The 26,789-nt window shown below is 40.8% G+C and overlaps 1 protein-coding gene across 3 annotated transcripts in view; it reads right to left on the bottom strand.

Annotated features, from left to right (window-relative positions):
- The window catches only part of MGAT5 (alpha-1,6-mannosylglycoprotein 6-beta-N-acetylglucosaminyltransferase), a 370,454-nt gene that overhangs the window by 116,967 nt on the left and 226,698 nt on the right, over positions 1-26,789 (bottom strand). For all 3 annotated transcript variants that reach the window (XM_004265434.4, XM_033420274.2, XM_049712683.1), the window contains exons 7-11: positions 24,999-25,070; positions 22,853-23,014; positions 19,320-19,489; positions 15,530-15,664; positions 30-163 (exon numbers count right to left, since the gene is read on the bottom strand). In XM_004265434.4, the coding sequence (XP_004265482.1) occupies positions 30-163; positions 15,530-15,664; positions 19,320-19,489; positions 22,853-23,014; positions 24,999-25,070 (673 nt within the window). The remainder of the gene's footprint in view (positions 1-29; positions 164-15,529; positions 15,665-19,319; positions 19,490-22,852; positions 23,015-24,998; positions 25,071-26,789) is intronic.

The following is a 26,789-nucleotide window of genomic DNA, read 5'->3' as shown; positions in this document are numbered from 1 at the left end:
GAAAGTAGAGGTGAGACACAACTACTCACGGAACATGGTGTAAAACTGCTGCGGGTTCAGATTCCACTTGCCCCAGGGGGTCTTGTGGCCTTTCAGCTGGGCATAGTTGGCATGGTTGAACTCTGGTTCGGTGCCGAATGAGTCCAGGACACGCAGCATGCACCTGAAAGATAAAAGACGCCATGGGTAAAACTACAACCTTGACCCCAGAGTCAAAGAAACAAAAGCTCTACCCCCTCAGGGACCACCAAAGATGGACAAATCCTTTAAACTGAAGGCCACTGGGCAGGAATTGAGAGGCTTTATACTAGCATGTCTACAAAACATCCCCACACGTGGCTTCTGAGCCAGAGCCATCACAAAGCTCATACAATCTGCTCTAGATGAGTTGCCTAACCACAGAAGATGCTCCAATACCAGCGAAATAAAAAGCTCCCAAAAGCTGGAACTGCAGACCGCCACGGTCACTGCTGTACCCCTAGCCTGGGCTGAGCATACAGTGGTGCCTCAGGGACAACTGTGGAAGAAATACAGAACTACCGTTTTTAGAGGTTACTATGTCCCCCCAAATTCATATGCTGAAATCCTAAGGAGGTGGTGTTAGTAAATGGGCCTTTGGGAGGTGATAAGGTCATGAGGGTGGAGACCTCATAAATAGGAACAGTGCTTTTATAAAAGAAATTCCACAGAACTCCCTAGCGCCTTCCACCGCATGAAGATAGCATGAGAAGTCTGCGACCTCACCTGACCATGCTGCCACCCTGATCTCAGACTTCTAGCCTCCCAAAACGTAAGCAATACATATCTGCTATTTATAAGCCACCCAGGCTGTGATGATTTGGTACAGCAGCCTGGGCAGACTGAGACGGAGGTCTTATTCTGCTTAGAGCACATAGCATGTCCTGTCTCCTTCAACAACTAGTCAAGATTTTCATCAACTAACTACAGTACGTGATTTTAGGTGAAGCTTAGAATCTCACTCAATAGGCAGTGGTGATTTTTATGTATTTGATAGTAAGAGGGCATTATTATTTTCTCCCAGAGCTCAAAAAGAAGTGAAACTGAAAATGTTTTGTTTGGCTATTCCACAAAAGCCTTAGTACAGCATCAATCAAACCTGGTCTATCGCCTGTTTTTGTACGGCCTTCTAGCTAAGAATGTTCTTTACATTTTTAAATGGTTAGAAAAAAAAAAGGGAGAATATTTTGTGATGTGAAAATTATACGGAATTCAACTTTCAGTGTTCAAAAATAAAGTTTTATTTGAACTAGCCAAACCTAGTTGTTTCTGTACATCTATGACTGATTTCACACCGTAGCAGTAGACTTGGTAGCTGCAACAGAGACCACATGGTCAAGCAAAGCCTAAAATATTTACTATCTGGCTCTTTACAGAAAAAGCCTCCTGACCACTGTTTTGGAGTGCATAAAGAATGACCAATCGGAAGAAAGGAATCAATGCTAAAACAGAATTTATTGATTTTGGTTACATTTATTTCATCACTGATTCTCAAAACACTGATGTAAATTTAACTCATGACTGGCCAATGAAAAAGCACTATTTTCTGTTGTTATGTATCAGGAATAATTCTGAATGGCTCTTACTGGACCAGTAAGCATACAAGTAAATGAAGATAGAGCCCACATTTTAGAATCAGATGACGGCAATGACTTTTAAGCATCTGATTCACTTTCTTTCTTCCTTTCCCCACTAGGAGGAAGTCCAGCTTCCAATTATTTTTACATCAATGCATATTGCAGAAAAAAAGAATGCAAACGCCAGATAGGATTTTCCAGGAAGAGCAACAGTAAACTGTCATTTTAGTGTGATGATTTTCACATCAGAGCTCAGCACTATTTTTCTAGACAAGGAAGAAAAGAAAGAGGGGAGGCAAGGTGGAAGGAGCGCGGGCCAGGACCACAAAGTTAAATACAAACTGACCCCAGAAACAGTGTCCTTCTTCTGGATTCCCATGTGGCTCTCAAGGAACATTCGATCCTCACAGTGACTAGATATATATGTATAAATAACTGAATCGCTTCGCTGTACACCTGAAACTAACACAACACTGCAAAGCAACTATACTTCAATAAAAAAAAAAAAAGAAAACAGCTGGGATGATGGTGGCAATGCTTGCCAAGGTCACTACAGGAGAGGGGCGGAGGGGATGGAGGGACTCACACTGACAACTGGGGCTGGGGAAGGTTCAGCTCCCTCAAGAGGGACAGAGCTGGGATTCAAAGGTGAGAGTGCCCTGAGCAGGCCCAGCAGGGAGAAACAGGCCACCCTCATCAGAGAAACCTTTGCCTTGAAGGCTCTGGCTACCTCCACTTGTTTGTCATTGACTGACCGTCTCTAGCTTGTGACTCTATATTGAACTTGGAGTTTTAGTGGTGTTATTTTAAATGTGGATAACTAAAATAAACCCTGATGAGTAAAGATGCCTGGCAGGAGCCTCACTCCTGAAATCTTGGACTTTTATTACATGGGGCCTATATGTACGCTACGTGAGGCTGGCTTCTACTCAACGGAAGGCTATAGAATGAATGATGGGATGCGTGAGATACTTATAACTCTACATGCTTATACTTGAAGCTTTGGTTTGGGAGTTGTCTGGTTTTTTGTAGCTTATCTGGGTTTGTCTTATAAACCCAAGGCAGGAGACTGATCTCTGTCTATGACAGAGGAGGCTGAACAATTATAGTCTTCCCTCTTCAATCACTTTCTACACCTGTGTGTTTTGGAATTGGGTGTGTGCCGGTAGTATTGATGCTGTTCCTCTAATGTCTTCTGTGTGTCTGGAGCATCAAGAACAGACTGATGACTTAAAAAGATATTTGCCTCGCGGCCCGAGGCTGCTGGCCCCCTAACAGGGCTGGCTGCAGCAATGCCAAAGGATTCCTGGAACATTCTCTCTGCACTAAGCCACACTATTATGAGATGGACGCTCACAACCTCCTTGCCAGGACCTACTTCCTAATTTGGAGTTTGATGTAAAACACGGTATATCTTGGACTATTTGCATCTCACTTTCCTGTGTGTTGTCCATGCTCAGCAAAGGCCTCACATGAAGCAAAATGGATATGAGTTTTGCAGTACTTAGCAGAATACTCGTTGCATGTAGGTATTTAATAAATGTTTCATAGAATGTCCTGGGTCCCTATATAAATTGGACAGAATTTATAAATATTTTTCCAAGATCAACAGGAATCATAGATTTGCTCCTAAATAAAAAAACCAACTGATAACTTTACATTTAATAGAATTCTTATCATCTTCCATCACCCAAGATGAATACAGAGAGCGCCGACAATTTCTAATCTTTAAAAGGGAAAGAAATGGGCAAGAAACTTTCTAGAGGACCTGCTTGGCCTTTGGATGAGATCTTAGCTGCATGAGACCACAAAGACGGCAGCACTGAAGTCCTAACAGACCTCCTGCCAGCTAATATCATTAACACAGATGATTTATTAAAGAAAGGAGGGATAAAACACTCTTCCATAAAATCCCCTCAGAGAAAATATGCCTTTTCATCCAACAAGAACCAAATACCAATCAATGGTGACCATTTTAATAATAAAATCATCCTTTTTAATTGACCTAAACGCTACCACTGAGAACATATTTCCACCCAAACAGTCCTGCTTAATCATGAGAATATGTAAGTCTAGGGACGCTCAGTTCCTTTTGCACATTTATCAGATGCCTGTCAGTCACAAAACGCCAGAGAAAAACAGCTCTTTCTTTTTTTCAATGCTGTAGCTAAAAAGAAAAAAAAAGTTTGCTTATTTACAAGGTGTATTAGCAACAAGAAATATGGCTACTCCCATAGAGCGGAGAACATTTATGGCGGCCCATGATTCATGAAGATTTCAAAAAAGCAACAAACCAAAAAACAGGAAAACACCTGATGCAGAAGGTACAGTGCTATCCTGGACCAAACCCAGATTTTTATCTTGCTTTTTTATGAAACTGCAGGCACACCTCATTTTATTGTGCTTCACATTTTTGCACTTCGCAGATACTACACTTTTTACGAATTAAAGGTTTGTGGCAACCCTGCATTATCAGAGGTTGGTTAGCATTTTTTAGCAATAAAGTATAAAAACTTTTTTTTCCCTTTCCAGTTTTATATTGAAATATAATTGGCACACAGCACAGAATATGTTTCAGGTGTACAGCATAATGATTTGATTTATATACAACATGGAATGACTACCACAAGTTTAGTGAACAACCATCATCGTAGAGATACAAAATAAAATTTTTTTTCCTTGTGATAAGAGCTCTTGGGTTGTACTTACTTATCTTAGAGCTGCAAGTTTATACCTTTTGACTACCACTCCTCCAACTCCCCCTCCCCCCACTCCCTTCCTCTGGTAACCACAAATCTGATCTCTTTTTCCATGAGTTTGTCTTTGTTTTCGAAGTATAATTGACCTATAGCACTATGCCAGTTCCTGGTGTGTAGTATAGTGATTCCATATTTCTGTACATTACAAAACGATCACCATGATAAGTCTAGTTACCATCTGTCACCACACAAAGATATTACAATATTATTGATTATATTCTCACACTGTGCATTTCATACCTGTGAAAGGATTTTTAAAATTAAGGTATGTACATTGGGGTACGTGTCCTTTATACAATGGAATATTACTCGGCCATAAAAAGGAACAAAACTGGGTCATTTGTAGAGATGTGGATGGACCCAGAGTCTTTCATACAGAGTGAAGTAAGCCAGAAGGAGAAAAACAAATATCATATATTAACACATCTATGTGGAACCTAGAAAAATGGTACAGATGAACCTATTTGTAGGGCAGGAATAGAGATGTAGACACAGAGAACGGACCTGTGGACACATGGGGGGAAGGGGAGGGTGGGACGAATTGGGAGATTAGGTTTGACATAAATACACTACCATGTGTAAAACAGATAGCTAGCGGGAACATGCTGCATAGCACAGGGAGTTCAGCTCGGTGCTGTGTGACAACCTAGATGGGTGGGATGGGTGGGGGGGGGGGGTGGGAGGGAGGTCCAAGAGGGAGGGGATACAGGTATACATATAGCTGATTCACTTCACTGTACAGCAGAAGCTAACACAACATTGTAAAGCAATTATGTTCCAATAAATAAATAAAGGTGTGTATTTTTTTAATACCTAATGCTGTCGCACACAATAGACTATAGTATAGTATAAACATAACTTTCATGTGCACTGGGAAACCAAACATATCGTGTGACTCACTTTATTGTGATACTCGCTTTATTGTAGTGGCCTGGAGTCAAACCCTCAGTATCTTTGAGGTCTGCCTGTGTATCCAAAAGGCAATGAAAAGTGGGTAGTCTCCTCTCAATGAATCCCTTTACTCTGCCCAAGACCATTTCACTGCCCAGTGAGAAAATCACTGCCACTGCAAAGAAATTCCACAACAATGGGTGTTCCCCCCACTCTGTTTTTGAGAAGATTCTTAATATTTTGAATTTTCATTGTTTTCTTTTCTATTATGGTTTATTACAGGATGTTGAATATACTTTCCTGTGCTATAAAACAGGACCTGTGGTTTATCCATTCTATATATAATAGTTTGCATCTGCTCATCCCAAACTCCCAGTCCATCCCTCCCCCACCCTCACCCCCACAACCCCCAGCAACCACAAGTGTGTTCTCTATGTCTGTAAGTCTGTTTTGTAGATAAGTTCATTTGTATCATATTTTAATTTATTTACTTATTTTAAAAAATTAACTTATTTTTGGCTGCGTTGGATCTTCATTGCTGTGCGCAGGCTTTCTCTAGTTGTGGCGAGCGGGGGCTACTTTTTGTTGTGGTGTGCAGGCTTCTCATTGTCGTGGCTTCTCTTGTTGCAGAGCATGGGCTCTAGGCACGCGGGCTTCAGTAGTTGTGGCGTGCCGGCTCAGTAGTTGTGGCTTGCGGGCTCTACAGCGCAGGCTCAGTAGTTGTGGCGCACGGGCTTAGTTGCTCTGTGGCATGTGGGATCTTCCTGGACCAAGGCTCAAACCTGTGTCCCCTGCATTGGCAGGTGGATTCCTAACCACTGTGCCACCAGGGAAGCCCCCGTGTCATATTTTAGATTCCACATATAAAAGATATTATATGGTATTTGTCTTTCTCTTTCTCACTTACTTTGCTTAGATTTGATGATAATCTCTAGATCCATCCATATAGCTGCAAAATGCATTACCATTAAGTGCCCAACGTACAAACCTTCAAGTTGCAAACTTTCAGAGATGAGAACATATTATAAACCTATTACAGTACAGTACTATATAGCCGATTGAGTTAGTTGGGTACCTAGGCTAACTTTGTTGGACTTATGAACAAATTGGACTTATGAATGCACTCTCGGAATGGAACTCGTTGGTATGTAGTGGACTTACTGCATTTCATTTTCTTCATGGCTGAGTAATATTCCATTTAAATATATACCACATCTTCTTTATCCATTCATACGTCGATGGACGTTTAGGTTGTTTCCATGTCTTGGCTATTGTAAATACTGCTGCTATGAACACAGGGGTGCAGGTATCTTTTCGAATTTGAGTTTTGTCCAGATACATGCCCAGGAGTGGGGTTGTCGGATCGTGTGGCAGCTCTAGTTTTAGTTTTCTGAGGAATCTCCATACTGTTCTCCATAGTGGCTGCACTAAATTACATTCCCACCCTCAGTGTAAGAAGGTTCCCTTTTCTCCACACCCTCTCCAGCATTTGTTATTTATAGACTTTTTAATGATGGCCATTCTTACTGGTGTGAGGTGGTACCTCACTGTTGTTTTCATTTGCATTTCTCTAATAATTAGTGATGTTGAGCATCCTTTCAGGTGCCTACTGGCCATCTGTATGTCTTATTTGGAGAAATGTCTATTCAGGTCTTTTGCCCATTTTTTGATTGGGTTGTTAGATTAATCCCTTATTGAACACACCATTTGCAAGTATTTTCTCCCAGTCTGTAGGTTGTCTTTTCATTTTGTTTATGGTTTTCTTTGCTGTGCAAAAGCTTATAAGTTAAATTAGGTCCCATTTGTTTATTTTTGCTTTTATTTCTATTGCCTTGGGAGACTGACCTAAGAAAACATTGCTACGATTTACGTCAGAGAATGTTTTGCCTATGTTCTCTTCCAGGAGTTTAATGGTATCATGCCTTATATTTAAGCCTTTAAGCCACTTTGAGTTTATTTTCGTGTATGGTGTGAGGGTGTGTTCTAGCTTCACTGATTTACATGCAGCTGTCCAACTTTTCCAACACCACTTGCTGAAGAGACTGTCTTTTCCCCACTGTAGATTCTTGCCTCCTTTGTTGAAGATTAATTAACCGTAGGTGTGCGGGTTTATTTCTGGGCTCTCTGTTCTGTTCCACTGATCCATATGTCTGTTTCTGTGCCAATACCATGCTGATTTGATTACTGTAGCCTTCTAGTATTGTCTGAAGTCTGGGAGGGTTATGCCTCCTGCTTTGTTCTCTTTCCTTAGGATTGCTTTGACAATTCTGGGTCTTTTATGGCTCCATATAAATTCTAGGATTGTTTGTTCTAGTTATGTGAAAAATGTCATGGGTAATTTCATACGGATCAAATTAAATCTGTTGATTGCTTTGGGTATTATGGTTATTTTAACAATATTATGAATTTTCATTTCTTTCAATTCTAGAGGACTTCCAATCTGGAATAACCTTGGACATTAAAGTTAATAATACTAAACTATAAACTAACCTGAAATGGAGAAACCTAGGTCAGGCCATTAAAGATGCATTTATTGGTTAAGTTAAAGAACACATCAAAACATCTCTTTACAGAATAATAATAGAAAAGAAACATATGAAGGGACTTCCAAGTTGTACTAACTGAAAGATTTCAGAGTGCTCTCTTAGGAAGGTGATTCAAAACAAAACGTAGGTCAATACATACTACCAGTTGGTAAAGCTGGTACTAATTTCATGATTTTTACCCAAATTCATGACCATTGACACTATTAAATAATTATGGGGCTTCCCTGGTGGCGCAGTGGTTGAGAGTCCGCCTGCCGATGCAGGGGACACGGGTTCGTGCCCCGGTCCGGGAAGATCCCACATGCTGTAGAGCGGCTGGGCCTGTGAGCCATGGCCACTGAGCCTGCGCGTCTGGAGCCTGTGCTCCGCAACGGGAGAGGCCACAACAGTGAGACGCCCGCGTACCGCAAAACAAAAACAAAAACAAAAACAATTATGATGTTTAGTTAAATGTATTCACCTTTTAAAATTTATTGGAAATTTTATAGACCACAAATAAAAGACAGTATCAACTGTAATAAATGGAAGACACAAAAAAAGCACATTACTATTCTTCCCCTTTTTTGTGATTATTATTTTTGACTATACTCCATTAAAAGTTACTACAAAATAATTCCCTGTGCTTATCTATTTTATACATAGTCATTTGTATTTCAATACAATACCCCTATCTTGCCCCATGCCCCTTTCCTCGCCCCACTGGTAACCACTAGTTTGTTTTCTGTATCTGTGAGTCTGTTTCTCTTTTGCTGAATACGTTCATGTAATTTTTTAGATTTGGCATATAACTGATATCATACCACATGTGTCTTTCTGTCTGACTTACTTCAGTAAGCATAATATCCTCTAGGATATTGCTGCAAATGGAAGAATTTCATTCTTTTTTTTTAATCACTGAGTAGTATTCCACTGTATATATATGCCACTTCTTCTTTATCAATTTGTCTATTGAAGGACCCTTAGGTTGTTTCCATACCTTGGCTATTGAAAATAGTGCTGATATGAACACTGGGGTGCACATGTCTTTCTGAAATAGTGTTTTCAACTTTTTTGGATATACACCACAGCAGTGGAATTGCTGCGTCATATGGTAGCTCTTTTTTAGGTTTTTGAGGAACCTTCATACTGTTTTCATAGCAGCTATACCCATTTACTTTCCCACCATGCTGTTTGGGTTACTAAAGCTTTGTAGTATAGACCAGCGGTCCCCAACCTTTTTGACACCAGGGACCGGTTTCATGTAAGACAATTTTTCCACGGATCAGGGATGGGGATGGTTCAGGCTGCAATGCGAGTGATGGGAGTGGCAGATGAAGCTTCACTCACTCACCTGCCTGCCGCTCACCTCCTGTGTGTGGCCTGGTTCCTAGCAGGTTGCAGACCAGGACTGGTCCGCAGCCTGGGGGTCAGGGACCCGTGGTATAGACTGAATGAAAAGTCAGGAAGCGAAATACCTCCAGCTTTGTTCTTTTTCCTTGGACTGCTTGGCAATTCAGGTTCTTTTGTGGTTCCATATAAATTTTAGGAATATTTGTTCTAGTTCTGTGAAAAATGTTACGGGTATTTTGACAGGGATCACATTAAATCTGTAGATTGCTTTGAGTGGCATGGCCATGTTAAAAATATTAATTCTTCCAATCCACGAGTGCAGGGTATCTTTCCATTTCTTTGTATCATCTTCATTTTCCTTCATCAATGTTTTACAGTTTTCAGAGTATAGGTTTTTCACCTCCTTGGTTAAGTTTATTCCCAGGAATTTTATACTTTTTGAAGCGGTTTTAAACAGGATTGTTTTTTTACTTTCTCTTTCTGATAGTTCATTATTAATGTATAGAAAAGCAACAGATTTCTGTATATTGATATTATATCCTAAAACTTCTCTGAATTTATTAGCTCTAATAGTTTTTTGGTGGAGACTTAAGGGTTTTCTACATAAAGTATTATGTCATCTGCAAATAGTGGCAGTTTTACTTTTCTCCTTCCAGTTTGGATGCTTTTCTCTTTTTATTTTTGTCTATTGTGGCTAGGACTTCTAATACTACGTTAAATTGAAGTGGCGAGAGGGGGCATCCTTGTTTTGCTCCTAAATTTAGAGGAAAGGCTTTCACCTTTTCAACACTGAGTATGATGTTAGCCGTGGGTTTGTCATAAATGGCCTTTATTATGCTGAGATATGTTACATCTATAACCAATTTGATGAGTGTTTTTACCATAAATGGATGTCGTTTTGTCAACTGCTTTTTCTACTTCTAGTGAGATGATCATGTGATTTTTATCCTTTTGTTTGTTAATGTGGTATATATCACACTGAATGATTTGTGAATACTGAACCATCCTTGTGTCCCTGGAATAAATCTCACTTGATCATGGTGTATGATTCTTTTTATATAATGTTGGATTTGGTTTGCTAATATACTGTTGAGGATTTCTGCATCTATATTCATCAAAGGTATTGGCCTGTGATCTTCTTTTTTTGTAGTGTCTTTTCTGGTTTTTGTGTCAGGGTAATGGTGGAATTATAGAATGAATTTGGGAGTGTTCCTTCCTCTTCAATTTTGTTTTTGAAATAGTTTGAGAAGGGTAAGTATTAGTTTTTCTTTACGTCTTTGGTAGAATTCCCCTGTGAGGCTGCCTAGCCCTAGACTTTTGTTTGCTGGGAGTTTTTCTTTGTTTTACAAATTCAATTTCACTACCAGTGATCGGTCTGTTCAAATGGTCTGTTTCTTCTTGATTCAGTCTTGGCGTGTTGTATGTTTCTAGAAATTTGTCCATTTCTTACAGGTTGTTCACTTTGTTGGCATTTAACTGTTCATAGTACTCTTATGATTTTTTGGATCCCTGCTGTACTGGTTATTCCTCCTCTTTCATTTCTTCTTTTGTTTATTTGGGTCCTCTCTCTTTTCTTCTTGGTGAGCCTGGATAAAGGTTTATCAATTTTATTTAACTTTTCAAACAACTAGCTCTTGGTTTCATTGATCTTTTCTATTTTTTTCGTCTCTATTTTATTTATTTCCTCTCTGATCTTTATTATTTTCCAACTTCTGCTGACTCTGGGCTTTGTTCTCCTTTTTCTAATTCTTTTAGGTGGTAAGTGGGGTTGTTTGAGAATTTTCTTGTTGCTTGACGAAGGCTCATATCACCATAAACTTCCCTCTTTAAACTGCTTTTGCTGCATCCCATACATTTTAGAGACTGTATTTCCATTTTCACTTGTCTCAAGGTATTTTCTGACTTCCTCTTTTTTTCTTTGATCCATTGCTTTTTTCAGTGGCATGTTGTTTAGTCTCATTTGTTTGTTCTTTTCCCATTTTTCTTTCTGCAATTGATTTCTAGTTTCATACCGTTGGGGTCAGAAAAAATGGTTGATATAATTTCTATCCTCTTGAACTTGTTGAGACTTGTTTTGTGGCCTAGCGTGTGATTTATCCTGGAGATGTTCCATGTACACTTGAAGAGAATGTGCATTCTGCTGTTTTCAGATGTGATGACCTGTAGATATCTATTAAGCCCAACTGCTCTATTGTGTCATTTAAGATCACTGTTGCCTTACTGATTTTTGGTCTGGATGATCTGTCCACTGATGTAAGTGGGGTGTTAAAGTCCCCTACTATTATTGTCAATTTCTCCCTTTACGTCCGTTAGTATTTGCTTTATGTATTTGGGTGCTCCTGTACTGGATGCATACATGTTAACTGGTGTACTACCTTCTTCTTGTATTGATCCCTTTATCGTTATATAATGCTCTTCTTTGTCTTTTATTATAGGCTTTGTTTTAAAAGTCTATTTTGTCTGATATGAATACTGCTATCCCAATTTCTTGCCATTTCTGTTTGCATGAAATATCTTTTTCTATCCCCTAACTTTCAGTCTGTGTGTGTCTTTAGCTTTAAAGTGAGTATCTTGTAGGCAGCATTTAGATAGATCTTTTTTAAATCCAATCAGCCACCCTATGTGTTTTGATTGGAGCATTTAGTTCAATGACATTTAAAGTAATTATTGATAGATATGTACTTACTGCCATTTTATTACTTGTTTTCTGGGTTTTTTTTTTTTGGTAGTTCTCGGTTCATTTCTTCTTCTTTTTGTTTCTTCCCTTGTGGTTTGATGATTTTCTTTAGTAGTATGCTTCTGTTCCTTTCTTTATATGTTTTGTGTATCTATTGTAGGTTTTGGATTTGTGATTACCATGGGGTTCTACGTTGACTGTAACTATATCTACTTGTTTTAAATTGGTATTCATTTAAGTTCAAACTCATTCTAACGGATCTGTATTTTTTACTCCTTCGCCACATTTTGTGTTTTTGATGTCATATTTTAATCTTCATGCTTCTCCCCTTATTGCTTTTATAATTTTTTTGTCTTTTAATCTTCATACTGGCTTATTTAACTGGTTGATCTTCAGTACTTACTATATATGTGGCTTTCCCAGGGGGATTTTCCCTTTCCTATAGATTCTTACTTCTTTTCCACTTAGCGAAGACCCTTTAACATTTCTTTTAGGGTTGGTTCAGTATTGATGAACTCTTAGTTTTTGCTTGTCTGAGTTCTTTATCGCTCCTATTCTAAGTGATAATCTTGTTGGGTAGCATATCCTAGGTTGCAGGTTCTTCCCTTTCAGCACTTTGAATATATCATGCCACTCCCTTCTGGCTTGCAAAGTTTCTGCAGAAAAATCAGCGGATAGCCTTATGGGGTTCCACTGTATGACTTATTTTTCTCTTGCTGTCTTTAGAATTCTCTCTTTAACTTTTATCATTTTAATTATGATATGTCTTCATGTGGGTCTGTTTGGGTTCATCTTGACTGGGACCCTCTGTGCTTCCTGCACATGGATATCTGTTTCCTTCTTCAGATTTGGAATGCTTTCAGCCATAATCTCCTCAAATACATTTTAGATCTCCTTTTCTCTCCCTCTCTCAGACACCTATAATGTGAATGTTGGTAGACTTAATGTAATCCCAGAGATCCCTTAAACTGTTCTCATTTTTTAAAATTTGTTTTTCTTTTTACTGCTCTGATTGGGCAATTTCCATTATTCTATCTTCCAGACGAGTTAGGTATACTTCTATTTCACTTAGTCTATTATTCATCCCTTCTAGTGTGTCTTTTTTTTCATTTCACTTATTGAATTTTTCATTTCTGTTGGGTCTTTTTTATACTTTCTAGTTCCTGGTTAAAACTCTAACTGTGTTCATCTACTCTTTACTCTAGTTTAGTTAACATTCTTTTTACCAATGCTTTGAATTCTTTATGCAGTAATTTGTTTATTTCTGTTTCATTATTTTTTCAGGGGTTTTCTCCTGTTCTTTCGATTGAGACCAGTTCCTCTGCCTTTTCATTTTGCTAAACTTTCTCTGCCTCTATGAATTTAGGTGAAAAAGTGACCTACTGCAGTCTTGAAGGGGTGTTCTTACATGGGAGTACCCCTATACAGGCTGCGTGTGCCCAGTGCCTTTGGCGGGAGAGCTGGATTTGATGTGAATGCAAGTCACCCTTTCCTCAGGGTGTGCTAGCAGCTATCACCTTGGTATGGGTGGGGCTGGAGATGAAGGGGCCAGAGCTGAAGGCGGGTGTGAGGTGGGGCTTCCTCTCTGCTCGGTGGCCATCACCTCCCTATCAGGGGTGGAGTCTGATGCCAAGATGCTGAAGTAGAAGCCCTGAGGTTCAGGCCCGAGCTGGCTCTGTTCCTTTAAGTGTGTGCTTTCCCTTCTCCCAGCACTGGGACCCTTACCCCAGAGGACGAGGGAGTGCTGAAGCAAGGACAGAGGATGCAGGCTCTCAGCTTGTGTAGCTTGACCACAGAGATCTGAGCTGTCTCCAGTGCACTGTCTGTACAGGCACCAACAATTGTTTCCCTCGCTCTGCTCAGATGCAGCCTTGGGTCCAAGTACCCTTTTGCCCCTCACAGTCATTCATTGCCCCCAATCTCCTCCACCCCTGCCTTGCTGCGGCACCCTTGGCAGGTGGAGCCTGCGTGACCTCTCAGCACGTACTGGAGGGTGAGTTGTGGTTGAGTGGCCGCCGTCAGAGGTCTGGGCTGCTTCTGATGCACTGCTTGAGTAAGTGCCAACAATGGCCACCGCCTCCCTCACTGCCCAGGCTCCATCCTGGGACCAGGTCGCCTCTGTGTCACACAGTCTTCTCTCTCGTGTGGCCACCCCAGCTCCAGTGCCATCTTGTGACATGGAGTAAGTGGGGCTAGAGCATTTGCTGGGCTAGGGCTGGCACGTGCTGAGGCAGCTGCAGGAAACCTCTGTCCGTCCTCTCTGCCCTGCCTCAGGAGCAAGCCAGGGCACACATGCTCCACACAAGCAGGGTCTAGGCCTTCCACAGCTCTCCTGTTGGTGCCAGTGGTCCTCCAACCTAAAAAGGGGGCTTGTTTCCCCTGTGTATAACTCCACGACTCAGGTGCCCAATCTGTGGCTCTCACCGCTCACTTCCCAGGGCAGGTCTCCACTTGTGCAATCTCCCTTTTCCTCTGAGTCCCCTCCCAGGGGTCCCTACCTGATCCCTTTTCTTCCCTTCCTACCCGATTACATGTGAATCTTTCTTACAGTCTTGGTTGTACAGGAGTCTTTCTGCCAGCTTCCAGTTGGTTTTCAATGAGAATTGTTCCACAGTTAGATGTATTCTGGATGTGTACATAGGGGGAGGCGAGTCCCACATCGTCCTACTGGGCCATCTTGATCAATCCTCCATATTACTCTTCTTTAATAAGAATTACTAAACTCAAACTAGGTATTTTTTTTGCCTGCTGAACATTGAGACTTACAGCTACTCTCATGCAAGTGTTAAAAGTAGTGTTGGAGATACAGTAGTATCAAACTAAGCCTTTTTTAGAAAGATTGAAAGGAAATTGAAAAAATTTAAAAACTTCATTATATAATTCAATGTTATTTAGTGTCATGCTTGTAAAATTGTTTCAAATGTTGTTCCATGTAAAATTGTTTCACATACTAAACCATGGTCTCAAACCCACAAGAGGGAAACAGTGAGATCTTCTACTAATAAAAACTGTACACAGAGTAACACATGCACTCTGGTGATACTAAGCAAGAGGCTTATCTTTAAAAGTACAAGACCCCAGCATTCAGACAAGTTACGCCCAGATTTCTCTTCTAAGAATGACAAGAATACCGATGGGGGAAAGGGACAGAGAAATAAGTCATCAACTCAAACCTAAGGAACACAAGAAATGACCCTGTCCGTAGTTTATCAAAATCATTATTTGATTAAACAGATGAGATTAGTGTCGACAGACTGACAGAGGCAAGCTAAGTGTTAGGGAAGGGAAAAAGGAGGTTGGATACGTGTTTTCTATTTTTAAAAGAAATCAATGAAAATAATGAATAGCACTTGAAACTCAAAAGGCACCGAGGAGAATCTGAACTTCAATTAGGAATGAGAAACACTCTACACAGGGAAGCAGCCGCACAGCACAGGGGGATCAGCTCCGTGCTTTGTGACCACCTAGAGGGGTGGGACAGGGAGGGTGGGAGGGAGACACAAGAGGGAGGAGATATGGAGATATATGTATATGTATAGCTCTTTCACTTTGTTATACAGCAGAAACTAATACACTGTTGTAAAGCAATTATACTCCAATAAAGATGTTAAAAATAGAGACAATTATTTAAAAAAAGATAATATTTGATAAGCTTTTTCTACCAGCAACCATGTAACTCTTGTTAAAGAAATAAAAAGCTCTAAAAACTTAAGAACGGTACGTAGCACTTACTGGTAATGAACCCAGGATGGTCCAAGAGTTTTCTTGAATTGAGCAAGTCCTACAATATCAATATAAATGAGCTCAACAATTCTGTCTCCTACAGTTGGGCAGCCAGATCGGTTTCCTACAACCTTCTTCATTATTCTAGAGAAAGGACAGAAGAGAGGAAAAAAAAAAAATACAATTTACTGCAAGGTACTGCACTTAGCAACTTTAACAGGTAAATAAACATCCCAAGAATCCTTATCAGGGAGGATGGCACGGCCCTTCCCAGTCAGCTGCCTATCCAAGTTCTGCCCACTCATCACGTCCATCCAAAGCCTCAATTCTGACTCTTGCAAAAGCAAATGGTTGTATACAAACACAGCCTTGGAAACCAAGGGAGATCTGGGTCTCAATCTGTCTCCATTTAATTTGCTGGTCAAGAAGATTAGGGAGGTCTTTAAGTACTGGTGACAGGGCCAGATGTGTTTTATTTAAACAGATCATTGTAGAAGCAACATGAAGCAGTGGGTCCCAAACATGCCTGCACATTAGAATCACCTGGGGATCTTTTCCAACTTCCCAAGACCAGACCATATCCCAGACTAATTAAATCACACTCCACTGTCTAGCAGCTGTGAGATCTTAGAAAGTAACTTCTCTGAATCTTTCCTCATTTAAAACACACACACACACACACACACACACACACACACAAAACAGGATTGGATACAGAGAAGACGGTAGGACAGCAACCTCTCAGGAATTCTTCAGGTAGTTAAATTAGGTATTCAGTGGAAAGTACCTATGTATACTAGATATTCAGCACCTATTAGTTTCTCCCAGAGACTGTTCTTATCATACAGCCCTTACTGACCTCCTAAATGTCTTCCATTTCTAGCCTCTACAATATAAACTTCTTTCTGTACTGTCCTGTACTGTTCGCAAATTTCTTTTATGTCTAATTTTTCCTTCTGACTACAATGTATCACAGAACTGGCACTATAGTTTATAAGTTTTCCTTATCCTTCCTTCCATCCACCCACCCATACAAACCCAGCCATCCATCCAAACCCACCCTTGCACTGAGCCAACATGCTTGATCGTACATCAATTTCACATGGGTGGGGCAAATAAGTGCTACCCATACTGCCATTCACCCAGAAATCAGTCATCATTGGCCTTTGTATCCCTGCTCACACCCTGTAACAGTCCTTCACCAGATTATGGACACCCTACTCCAAAGGGCAAGAGTCATCAATAGGGCTCTGCCCTAGAGCTCCATACTGACACTGCCCCAGGCACCCTTTTCTCCACTGGGTTTCTGAAAGAGGTAGGTTCCATAGAACCAATTTCTTCCCAACGATTTGAAAATGTTTTCTGTAAAGGCCCAGGTAGTAAACACTTGCATCTCTGCAGGCCACATATTCTCCGTCACAGCTATTCAGCTCTGCTCTTGGAGAAGGAAAGCAGCCACGGGTGTGGCTTTGGGCGCGTGATACTTGATTAGCAAAAAACGCACAGGACTGCATTTGGCCTGCTCAGCCATCGTCGCTGACTCCTGGTCCACCCTGTATTCAGTGGTTCCCAAACCTGCCTGCACTTTGGAATTACCTGGAAGCATCAACAGATACTTATGCCTGAGTCCTACCCCCATAGGTCGTCATTTAGTTAGTCTGGGACATGGTCTGGGCTTAGGGAGCCTAAAAAGATCCCCAGGTGATTCTAATGTGCAGGCATGTTTGGGAACCACTGCTCCATGTTGCTTCCACAAGTATCTACTCAAATAAAACACATCTGGCCCTGTCACCAGGGCCTAAAGACCTCCATAATCTTCTTGACCAGCAAATTAAGTCTCTGCCTGGTAGATCCCTAATATGCCTTTTTGGAGCTCCCTGGGGAGCGCCTATCCCCAGAGCTCCCACTGTACTCCATTTCTTTACCCTCGACTCATTCATTCATCCCTTCACTCATTTGTTCAGTAAATAGTTATGGGCACCCACTGTGTGCCAGGCACTGTTCTAGGTGCTCAATACACAGTGGTGAGCAATATTCACAGATTCTGCACTCCCTGCGCTGAGCAGCCTCACCTCAATTAGAACTAATCCCATTGCAATTAGTGTCAATATTGTGCAACGTATCAGTGGTAATTATCAAAAGGTTGGCATCTCCTTGGCCACACACTGGTCATCTCTGTATGTCCCATACCAAGAAGCAGCCCACAGAGAGCACAGAAGGAATGAACGCTCAATGTATGAAGGCACCCACTTCGTACGTTGTGTTCCCCAGTGTGTTTTAAAAGAAGCTGGAGGAAGGCAACAGGAGGCAGCTGTTAAAGGGACAAAAGTGGTGAAGGGCTCAGAAGACCTCAGGTTTATTGAGTTCTGAACGGAGCACTGTGGTCTGGTGGTCAAGAGCACAGTCTTTGAGGTCAGACAGACAGAGGGCTCCAATCCTGGCTCTTCCACGTACTCTCCATGGGACTTTGAGGAAATCTTTTTTGGTCTGAATCTCAGTTTCCTCATCTTTAAAATGCAGAAAGCAACAGTGCCTACTTCCAGGTTTGCACTAAGGACTAAATAACATAAAACATGTAAAACACTTAGTAACTGGTGCATGGGAAGTGCTCAACAAATGTTAGCTTTTTTTTTTTTTAATATTTATTTATTTTGGCTGCTGCGGGTCTTAGTTGCAGCACACGGGATCTTTGTTGAAGCATGCAGGATCCTTAGTTGTGGCATGCAGACTCTTAGTTGCGGCATGCATGCGGGTTCTAGTTCCCTGACCACGGATCGAAGCCGGGTCCCCTGCGTTGGAAGCGTGGAATCTTACCCACTGGACCACCAGGGAAAACCCCCAAATGTTAGCTCTTAATAGGCATCATCACTGTTACGGTTGTCGTAACTGTTGGTACTACCACTGTAACTAAAGCCCGGCTCGTGGTTTCAGTGTATGGAAATCATTTAACAAAAAGAGAGCTGACATTATTTTACGGATATTACTGCTTTCATCCCGACACCACAACTAATCCGTTGTGGACCTCAGACTTAACACAAGTGACCTCTCTGGGCATCAATGTTTTAGACAATAAAGTAGGAGCAGGGTGAGACATACATTGTCTTAACACCTCTTCCATTTCTAGAATGTTCCTTCAAGCCATTTCTCTTGGAACAGTTGACATATTGCTAGATGTTAACTTGGCTGTTGGGCAGAGAGTCTCCATGGGCAGTTATCCAAAAAGGAGGGAAGGGGCTCTAAGCATTTCTGCTTAGCCAGTCGTGTCAATCTAAAAGGGATTAAGAGAGGGCTTGAGCTAGAAGCACATTTCAGTGAAATCAAAAAACCCAGGCAGAGTTGAAAGTGGGCTAACTGAAATAGGATTGGATCAGGGCTTTCGAGAAACTCATTCTATCCAAATTAAATTGCAAACAGGAACCTGCCCCGTTTGAAGATTTAGAAAGCTTGCTGTTGAGTGGGGAAGGGTATGAGTTTCAGCAAGAGACAGGGAATTAGGAAAGTCAATAATGTTGCCTGCTGCAGATGCTGGAAGCACCTGTAACAGCAAAGAATAAGCTCCTTAGTTTGAATTTTCTGGCATTCATTTATCAAGCCTCTGGAGCCTGCAGCTACAATGAAAACATATTAGCCTTTTCACAGTGTATGTATTTAGCTTCTGAAAATAATCTTCTTATCTCCTGTTTCATGAATTATCACTTCCATTTTCCTCCACAAGAAATTACACACCAAGAGAGGGCTTTAAGAGTTTACAATTTCTTTTTTGTATTCTGATTTTAAAATTGAAAAATAATCTCCTTACTCCTTGAGCTCCGCCAGTGAAGCTGAAATCCTAATGTCATGGCCCAGTAAGTACAGAGATGTAATTAAATCACTCCACTGAACTAATTCACCAAGAGGGCCACCACTGAAAGCTGTCTCTGCAATCTTAAATCCAGATTCCTTAGTCAGGAGGCCCAGGTGAACAAGGACCTGAAAAAACAAAAAAAGAAAAAAAAAAAAAAAAAGAGGCACATACTGATTCCCGTCAGACAAAGTACAAATACCACAGTAACCTACCCAAAAGCCACCACCAATTCCAAAGTCATGTTTACGTTCTAATGAAATCTCAACATGGGGTAAACAATTTTTCTAGAAGGTACAGAGAAAGGAAGGAAATGACTTTTCATTGTTGTTTTAGAGAAATAAAGTCATTACTGCATTTGGTATGGCTATGAGTATGAGGTAGGGACAGATAATCCTGTTTTCCAAAAGTGGGGTACATTTGGAAAATCGGAATCAAAGGGGAATCAAGCAGGACGATAAAATATCTTTTAACTATATTGGGCTTTTTTCCCACAGCTGGAATACGTTTAAGCTTCTAACACGGAAAATTTCAAAGACTAACAAAAGCTGACATGACAATATAGTCAATTCCACTGTAGTCAACAATTATTAACTTCAACAATGATTAACTCCTGACAAGTCTTATTTAATGTACATCCCTCATTTTCTCCCAACCCCTCTAGCTTATCTTGAAGCAAATCCTAGACAGCCCAACCTTTCACCTGTAAATAGTTCAGTTGGCATTTCTAAAAGAAACAAACTTTCACTTAAAAAACATAACTGTAACATCACCCCAACGCCCCTAACATAGCTATTAAATTCTTAGTATTACCCAATATCCAGTTAGTCTATACACTTGCTCAATTGTCACTTATTTTTTTCAAGAGCAGTTGGTTGAGTCAAGTCAAATAAAGTGCACAAATTGTAATGCCTCATACATCTCTTCCTTAACCTACAGTGGTGCCCGATTATCCTTTTTGGGGGGGATAGAGGCTGGTAATTTATTTGTCAAAGAAATTGGGTTGCATTTCCAATAGAGTCTCTCACACTCTAGATTTTGCTTACTGTGTAACAGATTCTTCTGTCCCCTGTGTTTATGGTAAATTAGTAATCAGATCTGCAGCCATGATCGAATTTGTATTTGATTTTTGGGGGCAATACTACTTCGCAGGTGGTGACGTGTACTTCCAGTGGTGAGAACAAAATCTGGATGTTTCTGTTTTGTGATGTTAGCAGCTACTGATGATCACTAGCCGGATGCAGTAATCCATTAGGGGTTGCAAATGGTGATATTCTATCATTCCTCCTGCATTTATTAGCTGCAATACTTCTATAAAGAGAAACTACCCCTCACGAAGGACAGCTTACACAGAGAAAACCCGGCAAATACTTGATTTTTTACTTGACAGTTTTCAAAATAACTAATTTGATCTTCAGCGTACTCTAGTGATGACCAATGAGGATTTTAAATATATATCATTATAAAATCATGAATATAAGTATATTTGATGTGTTTCAATAACTGCAGTTATTATTCTTACTCATTACCAAATTGTACCATCTTGGGCAATGGGAGACTATTAAAGTTGGCTTCTAAGTTCTTTGACAAAACCCTAGTAGTCTTCAATAGTTTCTTTGCTCTCTGACACGACAAGGCATTCCAAGCTCATCTTGTACAACGTCTGTCTCAGGCCTTAATAAGCCATTTTTCCAAGAACCTTTTAGGCCATTTAGTGAAAATGGTTTTTAAAGATCAAAGTCTGGTGCCTAGCATACTCTAGATGATCACTGTTTACAGGCCTTTTCAGTGGACATAGCTAGAAAATTTATTTTTCCTCAAGGATAAAAATAATCATGAGTTCACACTGGTTTTTCCAATTCAAACCCAGGATTACAGGAGCTTTATCAATTTTTATAACATTGTCCATCTCACATCTGTTACTTCCTCTGTCCCACCCTGAAAATTCCACTTCTCCAGGACACTAACATAATTGCTAATTTGCTTTATTCCAAGACACATAATGGATTCGGAAGGAGAATATCAACACCACCACCTCTTACAGGATTAGACAAATTGTTTTAAGATATTTTTGCAGTTTTTTTTTTTTATCATGTGTGATATCCCATCAGAAACGTTCAAAGTACTGTGCTCTGAAGTCACTAAGAATAGCCCTTCTCCGTCTGCTTAGAGTAAAAGTGGACACGTGGTCAGTTCATTTGCTTTATTTTTTCCTTATGATTTTGTTTTGTAATTAAATTGTTTTACACTTAAGTAAAATGATTCCAGTGTCAAATCTACAAAGCAAGATATATTCAGAGAAGTCTAGTTTCTATACTTGTTGCCTCCACACTACCCCCTCTGACTCCCCTTATCAGACATCTTTTTATTGTGGTAAAACATACATAAGCTTTACCATTTTAACCATTTTTAAGTGTACAGTTCAGTGGCATTAAGTACACTCACACTGTCGTGCAACCATTACCACCATCCATCTCCTTTATTTTTAATTGCATGCTTTGCTATTCCATTAAATCTGAGCAAGAAGCATATATGTATATCATGTATACATTATATATGTGTATATATGTGTGTGTATATGTATATATCTATAGGTACATATGTAGGTGTAGATACAGATATATAGATAAATTCCTTCTTCCTTTTAAAAATAATGTTCACTATTCTCCACCTACCATGTCTTCACATAACAATATATCCTGGAGATAACTGCAGAGGATTATATAGAAATTACTCTTTCTTTTCATAGCCCACCTGGATCTGTGACCACATACTCTTTCCTGGAGGACTCTTTGATGCCAGGATGTCTGGTCCTGCTGTCTCATAAACTCAAGGGATCTAAGCAAAACTGACTCATTAAACTGTGACTTGGGGTTCTGCAAGTGTATCTGTATTTTTGCCCCAAAGGTATCAAATTAGTCAAATTAGGAATACTAAACTCATTTTTCATTTATTTTTAGATATGGGAACAGATTGTTTACTTTTCTCGTTTCTTCATCAGAATAGTTCATCTAATGTCATGGCCACTTGATGTATAACTAATAGGAACATAAGCAGAAGCACCACCAAACAGAACAGCAATGAAACTCACCAGTTAGTTGCCCAAATCCCAGAGCTGACACATACCAAGAATATGAAATTGTCATGATGATGTCAACAGGAAGTTCTTCCAGATTGTATTCGGGTAAAGAGGAGAGAATTACATTTCCTGATGCCACTGACACAGAGTCAGAGGGTTCATAACAAAATCTTACAAGCAGATATTCTGCCTGGCTTCACCCAAGAAACATGTGTACCAGTTCCTGCTAAGTATAATTACTGTAACCGGGGAAAACGACAGCCCCAAACAATGGCTGTACAAGAAGAGACTGCACAGATTCACCCCGAGGGAATATCATTTGAGACATGACATTTCTCTTAGCCTGTCTCCAGGAAAATCAAATTTTCAAGAAAACTGGCACCCAACTGAAGTGAATTAATCAGAAACTCACTTTCTTCCGCTTTCTCTTTTCAAGATTCTGCTTCTCTGCCAAGGACCTGATTGCCTGGATCCACGCATCAGCCATTCGCCGGATCCGTAGCCTCATCCATCGGAATTCTTCATGCTTTTTCATCATACTGTAGAGAATATTAAAATCCGTACGAATCTCTGCCTAGAAACCGAAATTTAATAAAAATGAGTAGAAGATAAGAGGTCCAAAAGCATAATGGTTTTCATGATGTGACATCTGAAAACTTGAAAGAGATCGTCAATTAAACACAGGGCTTCAAAAGCCTGGTCTGCTGAATAGCTTTGCTTGAAGCGCCCAGGACTGCAAATTGAGGCAAAGGCCTCTTGACTGCTGCGCTGCTATAAGGGACATCATTAAAAAATCAGAAGTGGAGAAAGGCAGCACAGACTTGCAAAGCCCTGAGCTACGTCAAAAATGCATATTTTACAGTGAATGTGCTTGATACACCTTGAAATTCTCTGCACCCGAATTTACTGGCCCCTTGATCTACTGCAGGGTAGCAGACTCCTGGGAAAACTGAAGTCAATTATTAACAGGCTACCTGCCATTGTGTAGGCTGCCAAAAAGCCTCATTCTGTCCACAAAGTTAAGTAGGGAAATAAATGCTCATCCTCTAGTTTTGTCCCAATCCAAACAAACAGAAGTTTATTATTTTCTAAGGAATTTAAAAGCCAGGAATACCATTTTCCTATAGTAACTGACTAAAATTTCAAATTCAAGCCAAAAGGGCTTCCCTGGTGGTGCAGTGGTTAAGAATCCGCCTGCCAATGCAGGGGACACGGGTTCGAGCCCCGGTCTGGGAGCAACTAAGCCCATGCACCACAACTACTGAGCCTGTGCTCTAGAGCCCGCAAGCCACAACTACTGAGCCTGCGCTCTAGAGCCCGCGAGCCACAGCTACTGAAGCCCACACACCTACAGCCCATGCTCCGCAACAAGAGAAGCCACCACAACGAGAAGCCCGTGCACCACAACGAAGAGTCGCCCCCGCTCACCGCAACTAGAGAAAGCCCACGTGCAGCAGCAAAGACCCAACACAGTCAAAAATTTAAAGAAAAAAAAATTCAAGCCAAAATAACTTAAAAGTCAGGAAGACTATTTTTCTAAGATAGCTGGATGCAACCAGCAATTGAAATAACAGAGAAAAATAATAACACTAGTATTTTTCTCATATAACATCTAAATAAAACATTCACTAAATCCATCTTTCAGCAGTTACCATAGTTCATTCCAACACTCATCTGACCATGTCCTTGACTCAACAGTTTCCCAAGAATGCCATGGTCTAAGCGAGGCGGCTCGCAAACTCTGACTCTTGGACCAAATCCCCCTCGCTATGTAAAGTTTTATCAGAACACAGTCACGCCCACTCATTTACACATTGCCTAGGGCTGCCCTGTGCCACCGGTCAGAACTGAGTAGTTGCAACAGAGATCTGGCCTGCAAAGATGAAAATATTTAGTATCTGGCCTGTCACAGAAAAAAATTAGCTGATCCCTGGGGTGAAGAATAAAGACTTGAGCTTTTAATACAAAGCTTTTCCAGCCCCTACCTACCTTTCCCATTTCATCTTCATTCCAGCTCATCCAAACCCCTATGGCCTTGTCCCACTGAACCAGGCTCTACTCCCTGAAAATGCCACGCTCTTGTACAGGCACCTGTCCCCCTGCCACCAGAGACATCTTTCCCTCCTTGACCTGGTATAAACTCATTCAGCGCTTTAAATTCAACTCCAAGGTCATCTTCTCTTTACATGCTCTCCTGACCCATGCAGGCTGAGATCGCCACTTCTTTATTAATTTCCATGGGCCTATGTTTCAGTGTTGACACGGTCATTATTTACAACCATCACCCTCATTATTAAATCACTGGGCGCCTCCACGTCTGGCACCAGGTCTTATTCGTATCAGTAGCCTATCACGTAGGAACCCTCAGAGAACCGCTCAATAAATAAACATATGCTAACTGGTTGACTGATTTGGTCACTCAGACTTCCACAGGGCTGGGGATAGAAGTTCTTCCGTTTACCGTTATTTCAGATTACAGCTGGCAGAAGACTCCACATGTATCACTTGGCATCATACTCAAATCACAAGCCTAGTAAGCGGTTTCCAAAATCACTTACCAATGAATTACGATCAGCTTCTTCGTAGGGATTTTTTGCTCTCCAAGGTAAATGAGGACACCAATTTTCAACCTGAAAAATAGAAATCAGAGACACTAAGTATGCTGGTGCATCTGTAAATGAATTAATGTCTGTGCAAAGTTCCAAGCACAGTTCCTGGTACACAGGAAGTGGGTTAAGTGGGTTATTACTATTACTGGTCAGACTCCCACACTTTTACCTAGCCATCCAGAGGCAGGGCCCCTCTCAGATGAAACAATAATTAGCCAAGGTCCCAAGGAGCGTATCATGACACTTCACATCTGTCCTTCAAAGACTTCACAGTGACAGATTCCTTAATCATTTAATCCTCGAACTTCTACACAGAAGGAGAGGGGGTCTTGCAGCAGAAAGTTAAAAGACTTGAACACTGCTGCCAGGGAATGGGAATGCAAAGGTGCCTCTGTACTATTTAGCAAGAGGACAGGAATGACTCGTTATCTGCTGTGGTGTGGCGGGCACGGAAACATCAAGGCATATGAGCCACAGAACTCCATCGTGTATCTCCAAATTAGGAATGCAACAGAGAGTTTAAGGCTAACTGATCAAGGCTTCTCCTCATTTTCTGGCTGTTCACTTCACACTAACTCAAGGAACAGGGTGATAAAACCTATTGGAAACAGAGATGAAAGAAAAAAAAATGCCGCAGCAATCTTGTGAGAGCCATTCTGGAAGATGGACTGTTCTGTCAATGCACTGGAGTTTAGAGAGCTGGGGGAGGAGGAAATTTACAGGAACGACTTCGACAAAGGTTAACAAAGAAAATTAGGCAAATTCACACTTTCTAGTAAATGAAAAAGGCACTGAGCAATACTGATGTCTGACCTCTTTGCCAAAACTGGCCATATAATTCCAAGATAGCATGTCACCCATTTATTAATATATGAGGTTATTAAAGATGGTTAATAAACAGGTGCTGAAAATAATGTTTCTGGGGCCAGGTGGACCTATAAAAATGAAGAGTACAAGAGGGTGGGGGGCATACTTGGAGCGTCACGGGGGAGGCAGGGAGGCGTGTGAGGTCAGAGCTCCTGGCTCAGCAATGCACAGTCACACAAGCCGGTTGGCCCTCCAGCTCCTGGTGAGTTTTCAAAGAAACAAAGCAGTTTCACTACTCTAGAAATATCTCTTAAAGCAAGGTGATTTTAACTAGGACCCGAAATAATTGGGCAATCTGCATAAAGCCCTCTGCCGCTGCAAATGATCTGAAAGTAACAAGCAGAGGGCAAAAGCTTGGGGGAGGGTGAAATTCCTGGATAGGAAAAGTACACAATATTCTGTTTTCTTTTTGTGGAGTGAAATCAGACTTGACCATATTTGTGAATGACTTCAGAGACTCAAAAGGACTCCTCATAAGAAAAGTTGCAGTGGTTTTTACTCATTAAAAAAAGAAAATACTAACTTGCCTGGAATGCCTATGTCTAAATACTGAGCCCTTATACAGCAACATCACCATGAAAGGCAAAATCACCAAGGAAAAGCACTCTATTGACACAAATGAGAAAAGTGAGAGAGAAGCAGCAGAAAAGAGGCCGCCAAGGGGATGAAGCCTCGGCTGGTCCCAGCAGCCTACACACTACACACATGTGTGCCTTGTGTTCTCAGGCCGGACTGAATTATTTAATTCAAATTAAATTTTTGTAAATGGACTCAATAAGACAGTGCTTTAAAACGTATTTGTAATGTGAAGCCTTCAAATGTATTGTAGACCTGATTGTGAGACCTTCCACCGCACAGAAAAAAGCGTGAGGA

Source organism: Orcinus orca, chromosome 7 (assembly GCF_937001465.1).
Source record: "Orcinus orca chromosome 7, mOrcOrc1.1, whole genome shotgun sequence".
NCBI lineage: Eukaryota > Metazoa > Chordata > Mammalia > Artiodactyla > Delphinidae > Orcinus > Orcinus orca.
This window is presented reverse-complemented; position numbering and strand designations above follow the sequence as displayed.